The 6,868-nt window shown below is 63.4% G+C and overlaps 1 protein-coding gene across 1 annotated transcript in view; it reads left to right on the top strand.

Moving 5' to 3' along the window:
- ARHGEF10 (Rho guanine nucleotide exchange factor 10) overlaps positions 1-6,868 on the top strand; it is a 71,757-nt gene that overhangs the window by 50,446 nt on the left and 14,443 nt on the right. The window contains exons 21-23 of the mRNA XM_039877343.1: positions 756-979; positions 1,489-1,646; positions 4,057-4,199. Coding sequence (XP_039733277.1) covers positions 756-979; positions 1,489-1,646; positions 4,057-4,199 — 525 coding nt within the window. The remainder of the gene's footprint in view (positions 1-755; positions 980-1,488; positions 1,647-4,056; positions 4,200-6,868) is intronic.

Below are 6,868 nucleotides of genomic sequence, written 5' to 3'. Positions count from 1 at the left end.
GATTCTTTTCACGAATGGGGCCTGTAACTAACTGGCGCTACCTCCCTCTGCCGGCCGCTCCCGGCCCCATCCCCAGAGCGGGCCGTGGCAGCGTGGCATTGTTCCCGAAAGGCTGTCAGAGCAGGATCTTCCTGTAACACGGGAGAAACAGAACGAGGAGAGGGGCACGTTTCCACAACTGGCCGAAGGGCAACGTAGTCTGCAGGGAATGAACACCCGAGCCGGGCAGCCCCTCGCGCGAGCCGGGCACGCGCCTCCCTGTCAGTCCCTCTGTCAACGAGATCTGACGCTTTCCCACTGGAAAAGCATCGGCAGGCCTGGGGCACGGTGGCGGCAGCGCCAGCTCGGGGACAGGGCGGTGGCCCACGGGGGACAGGGCGGTGGCCCACGGGGGCCGTCCTTACTCCTTTCCTGAAGCACTGTCGTCGTAGGTGAGGCTTGTTGCACTTTAGTGTGAAATGGTTCAAAACCGGCATTAATCTGCTTTGTGAGACTTTAAATCGTGTACGGAAAGTGTTGTCTAAGGCAAGGTGTGTGGTTTTTTTAAAGACTATAAGTGATTTTTAAAAAGTCAAAATTGTATTCTTAGTATTAAAATGAAAAGGAAACGGTCCAAGTAGGTGTGTCGGAGAGGAAAGGGGGCTGGGTTGGCAGGCCGCACGCATCGAAGCTTTCACCGCTGGCTGGTCGCTGCCTGCGAGCGCCACGTCTCGGCTTTCTGAGGACCCTCCTCTCCCCTCCGCTCCCCGACTCAGATCGGAAGCTGTACCAGTCAAATGGGCCAAATTGCCATCGTCTCGCTTCAAAATTCCAACTCCAAAGTCATCGAGTGCTTCAACGTCGAGTCCCGTGTCCTGTGCATGGTGCACGTCCCCGCGGAGGGGGACGGCCAGGAGCCCAGTGCCACCGCGGGGCCCGAGGCCACGGCAGGGAGAGCACCGGGCGTCCCCACGGTCTGCCTGGGGACCGAGGAAGGCAGGTGGGTGCTCTCACGTGGCCGCCCGTCACCGTCGCGGCTGCATCGCGGGCACAGCAGCGAGGCCTGGGGCGGGCGGCCACGTCGGGTGGGCTGCTGGGACCTGTGTGAGCAGGTCTGTGGGGTCAGTGCACGCGGGGGCAGCTGCAAACGAGGCCCGAGGGGATCCTGTCACCGTGCGTGCCCGCTGTTTCCTCCTTGTCCCGTATTTTCCGAGGGGGTGTCCCCCCTCACCATGTGAGTAGGTGGGGCACAGCCTGTGTGGTCCTCGGGAGCCAGCCTGGGCTGCGGGGCACATGGTCTTCCTGACCTGCAGCCCTGATGTCTCCGGGAAGGGCTGTCTGGAGCCCAGAGCACCTCCTGTGCAGTGAGGGGACCAGAGTGTGGCCCGTCGTCCGGAGGCGGCGGGTGTCCCCGGCTCTCGCCCCAGCTCAGCGCCCCGTCCCTCGGGAGCCCCCGGCTCAGCGCCCCGTCCCTCGGGCGCCCCCGGCTCAGCGCCCCTGCCTCCACAGCATCTCCGTGTACCAGAGCAGCCAGGGCGCCAAGAAGGCGCGGCTTCAGCACTTCTTCGCCCCCGAGCGGTCCGCGGTCCTGAGCCTGGCCTGCACGCCGCGGAGCCTGTGCGCCGGCCTCGTCGGCGGGGCAGTGGCCGTCTACGCCAAGGCAGAAGGTAAAGGGGCGCGCGTCACAGCCTGCGCCGCGTCTCGGGTCACAGCTCAACCCCACCCCGTGTATCCGCCTCACGTCTCGGGGCACGTGTCACTGTCCTGTTCACAAGGACGACGGGAAAGTGGCTGAGCACGCAGGGCTTGTCCGGAAGGTCAGTCCCCGCTGCTGGCCGTTCCCACTCTGCAGAGGGGATGTGGGTGCAGACCCCCCACCCCGTGCCCGGCCTGTCCTCACTGCGCCCCCAGCGGGCCTGGGAGCCCGGGCACGGCCCGCGTCCCCCCTCAGGCTCCCTCACCGGCCCGCCTCCTCCCTTCTTTACGGTTGTTGCCAGATGCACCGAAGTTTTCCCGTCCCGGGTGACGCCAGGTCGCCCCACCGCCGGGTGGGTTCTGCCTGTGCCTCTTGGTCCTCGGGTGCCGCCCGGTGCACGGGGCGTCAGGGTTCCGTGCCCTCGCCCCGCCTCTGCGTGCTCTGTGGTGCTGCCCCCGGCCTCGCTCTGTGGCACTGGCCAGGAGAAAGTTCTTGTGCCCTGGGCCCCCGCCCGCCTTCCAGCCCCCTGTGCTGCGAGGTCCCGTCCGCCTCGAGCACCGTGGCTAAGTCGGCTGAGGCTGCCACAGCCAGCGCCACAGGCACTGCCCCTCACGTCCGGAGCCGCCTCGCGGTGTCCACAGGGGGCACACTGGGCTCTGGTCCCCTCTCCCGCTTCGGACACTGGTTGTGTTGGGGCGCCACCCCCAGGCCTGGCTGCCACACCACACTCCGGGTGAGCACATGCGGTCACCGCGACCCGTTCACAGATGGCCGTGACGGACCCCAGGCTCCAGCCGCACGGTGGCGTCCACAGGACCCCGGGGGTTTTCCCCGCAGCCTGCTGCCCCAGCCACCCTTCCCGCCTCGGCCAGTGGCCTCACGCCCGCCAGGCCCTGTGCCAGCCCCGCTGCCCATACTGCGTCCAGCACGTCCTCGTCCACTCTTCCCAAACACGCCCCGGCCACCTCCCACCCGTCATCGACACCCGGCCCCACCTGAGCACACAGAGCGATTCTGTCTCTGTCCCCGGGAGCTGCGGGGTGTCACCCGCCCACCCTCGTCCCGTGCCCCTGCCCCAGGCTCGCAGCACTGGCCCTGGCCACACACAAGTCCAGCTGGTGCCCCGCCTGGGAGGCCGTCGGGCCCTTGGCCTTGGCCTTCAGCCGGCTCCTCAGAGGGGCCCCTCCGCCCCGAATGCGAGACTGCACCCCGCAGGCGCCTCGGCAGGGAGGCGGGGGGCTGCAGACGGCATCACGGCGCGTCCGGCCCTGCAGCAGCGGGGGTGGGAGGGGAAGCCTGGCCTTCGGTGTGTGGACAGCGCCAACACCGAGCGCTTCCCGTTAGCATCGCGGTGACTGACACGCGGGTCCAGCTCGCGCCTGCCTGGTCGCCTTTGCTGTGTGCACCGCGGTCTCAGCTGCTCGGCGGGGTCCGGGTGGGGAGCGTGTCCCGTGCAGGACGAAGGCGATCGGTTTGGAGCCAAGACCCAGGCTCCCCGGGGACGCACTGGCGTCTGCCGCCGGTCAGCGCGGAGGCCGGAGGGCCGGTTTTACCCGTTCACAGCGGTCTGGAGTCGCCGATGTGACTTTCCTGTGAATAGTTATATCTGCTTTAAGTACTTTTTCTTGCTCCCCGAGTTGTCTGTTGACTGGCACTTGCTGCAGAGTGTGACAAACCGCGGCAGGGGACCCACACCAGATGGCTGGTCGCGCCCTGTGTGCCAGGAACGCAGCGAGCTCATCGAAAGGGACACCTTCTCCCTCGATTCTGACTTTTCGTACTCAGTGAAGATGTGTTTTCTCCTAATATAGTATATGATATTATAATTGGGCAAAATTTTAAATATACTCATTCCTGCTTTTATTGTATTAGTTTGTTATTCTTTATAATTTTATTACAAAAGCAAGAACGGGGATATTTAAACATTCGCCCAGTTATTTTGGGTCTGATTCCTTCTAACGATGACTGAACCGTTTCCTATATTATTGCGAGCGATAGCGTTCTGGGAGCGCCTGCCTGCCGGGGGCTCTGCAGCTTTCTAACTGCACGATCACATTTTAAATTCTCACGACAGCCTTTGAGGTGCATGGCAATGTGGTCCCCGTTTTGCTGAGACTTGGGGTGAGTGACCCGTCCAGGGCTCGCGGCGAGTGGCTGGCCGGGGGCAGAGCGGGGGCCCTGCTGGCTGCAGTCGCTCTGCGCTTCGCCGCCGGGTCGCCGATGAGGACGGTGTGAACCCCTGGACACCCAGATCCCGGTGTGAGCGTCAGCATCACGGACGATTCTGGTCGTCTGCTCTTTAGAATTGATCCTTTGCCCCCAAGTTTCTATGTGCGGGGAACTGAATTTGAATGAAATTAAAAGTAGTATTTCCTTTTAAGATGGAGCCTGGGATCCCGAGCCCCAGACGGTGGTAAAGTTGGGCGTGCTGCCCGTCAGGAGCCTGCTGGTGACGGAGGACGCGCTGTGGGCCGCTTCCGGAGGGCAGGTCTTTGTCATCGGCATGGAGACGCTCAGCGTGCAGGTGAGCAGTTGGGCGTCCAGTGCGGGCGGAGCAGGTGCTTCCAGGACCAGGCCTGGACTCTGAGGTCCTTGTCCCTCGCACGCAGCAGACGGGCAGCTGCGGCCTGTGGCCGACAGAGCGTTCCTCCCAGACCTGGCTCGGGGAGACGGCTTGGCCACGCGGGTGCCGCCGTGGTTGTGCGGGTGTGGCGTGTGGCACGTGTGGCACGTGTGGCCTGCTGCCCTGCAGATGTCCGTGACGCTGACCCTTCAGAGCCGGGCTGCGGGAAGGGAGGGAGAGAAGGGGTTTCGTGGCCATCGTCCCTCGGGCGTTTGGTCACGTCACGTGTTGTTTTCAGTGTTCAAGTGTGACACGCACCAGACCGTTGCCTGTAGGGGACCGTCCCTTCCCGCCACTCTCCCTGAGTAAACACCAGTGACCTGGGGCCATGGCCTGCCTCATGAGTAAAAGTCCCTCTGTCCCACCACGAAAGACGAAGCCGGGACGTGGTTCAGAGAAGGGGCCACTTGCCCTCAGAGGCCCTGTCGCCACAGACGGGCCCTGTCACCGCGGCCATCTGGCCATTCGTGTCCAGACTGTCCTCGGGAGCCAGGTCCCTAGGGCAGAGACTACAGCCACTTTGCCCACGTGTCACCAGGCACAGGTTAAGACTGTCGCGAAGCCTAACCCAGGACCTGCTCTGGTGCCGTGTTCCGTTCCCCACTGTGGGCTTAGCCCCAACGTGACAGCCGCTTTGTGTTGCAGAGTGTGGAGATGTCCACATAGACGGAAGTGGCGGGGGTCAGTGGAGACGTCCACGTAGACGTGGGTGGCGGATGCGGGAGAGCTCCACGACGGGTGGCGGGTCAGTGGTGACGCCCATGTAGACGCGGGTGGCGTACAGACGCCCCACGTAGACGTGGGTGGCGGGGGTCAGTGGAGACCCCGTAGACGTGTGTGGCGGGCCCCATGACGCGTGCCCAGGTCCCACATGCGGGGCCACAGGCACATCCAGAACAGGGTCCCATGCTCCCTGTGCCAGACCACGAGCAGCTGGCTTGTCTGCGTCCTGGCGGAACCTCCCCAGCGACCCCCGGGCCCTGCCTCCGAAAGCCGCACTGACTGGGGGACGGGAAACGTGCTGAAGCACAGAGCAGGACAGAAGCATTTTAAATTGCTTTTGCCTGATGTTTTTATAGCAACTTCCCATTTCTACTGCCGTCCACCTGGTACTTTTTCTGGCGTGTGCCCTCGGAGAGACCTCCGGTCAAGCACGGCGCGAGCGTGAAGCTGGCCACGGCCACCGTGCAGACGGCAGACAGCCGGGGCGCTGTGCCCTCACGTCCCTGTGGTCACGTAGTGACAGCCAGGGTCCCAGCCCTGGCTCGGCCAGCTGACCTTGGCTGAGTCCCCAGACTGGGCCTCCGTTACCAGACGTGTAAGTCAGGGACGAGTCTGCTTCCTCTGGCTTTTGTGGGTAAAGAGAGATGAAAGTGTCTAGTGGCCACACCCGGCGGTGGCCATTGCTTGTTATTGTAATAAATTATTGTTTCAATGAGCATAACACACGAGAGCCAGATAGAACGCCTCGTAGTCTATAGTTGGGTTTCTCTTTAGACAGAAGGAATAATCCCAATCTTTCTTTAAGACGTTTCTTCAAACACAGTGCGTTAACTTCGCCGTGAATTTATAGCGAACAGATGGTTTCTGTGGCTGCCGCCCGTGACTCCCAGGCTGACGTGACGTGAAGTTATGACCTGATTCTAATCAGAATATTAGTTCCACATGTTCTAAAGGGTTCACATGCCGTAAATCTTGACAACTCAATGAGAAGTAATATGTTTGGATCCAAATAAAAGTCCCCTTTCTGTGCATTTTCAGTCCTGAAATGCGCAGGTGCGTTTCCAGAGAGAGGAAAACGTGCTCCCCTCGGAGAAACGTGGGATCCCAGGGCAGGAGACCGTGGCGGGGCCCGGGGAGCGGACCGGACCGAATGGCTCGGCCGAGTCGCCTGAGGGCAGAGGCAGGCGGAAGGGGGACCAGCAGCGGCATCCCCCGGGGACGTCCGGACGTGCTCGATGCGGCTTCCCCGGCCGAGCGCCCCGGCCGAGCTCCCCGGCCCGGGCGTCGCCTGCAGAGGGGACTTTAGTAGCAGCTGTGGCATCGGCAGCAGCCAGACGGAGGGCGTCCCTGTGCTCCTTTTTCTCAAGTAACACAGCCGGCTGGCCGCGGCTCGTTTCTTTGTCACCTCTGGGTGTCACCTTCCTGTGCCCAAGGCGCTTTCCTGGGGAGCTGGAGCCACTGTGCCCTGAAGGGACAGGAAGAGGTGGCTGTGGGGCAGCCCTGTGCCCCAGATGGCGCTGGCTGCATCTCCCCGAGCAGGCCGGAGGCATGGGCAGCGTGGCCAGTGGGCTCCCGGCCCGGCCCCTCCAGTCGCTCCTCTCCGGCCAGATTCCTGTGACCGGGGCAGTGTGGCGGGGACGATGGGGTCTGTCTGAGGGTTTGCGTGCTGGTCTGTGGGGTCGACACGGAGACGCCTCGCAAGGAGCCGGCAGAGGGTGGAGCCTCGCCCGACCCGTGCTGGCCGAGCCGTCAGGCCGTGCAGACGCCTGAAGGCCGTGGCCCCGTCCCACAGGTCCCCACACCACCTCTGCCCAGGGCCCGGGACGCTCGGGCCTTGGGGTCTGAGC

The sequence above is a fragment of the Pteropus medius genome, unplaced genomic scaffold, assembly GCF_902729225.1.
Source record: "Pteropus medius unplaced genomic scaffold, Ma_sr-lr_union100, whole genome shotgun sequence".
NCBI classification, from domain to species: Eukaryota; Metazoa; Chordata; class Mammalia; order Chiroptera; family Pteropodidae; genus Pteropus; species Pteropus medius.
The sequence above is the reverse complement of the archived record's forward strand: the minus strand, read 5'-3'. Positions and strand labels throughout refer to the sequence as shown.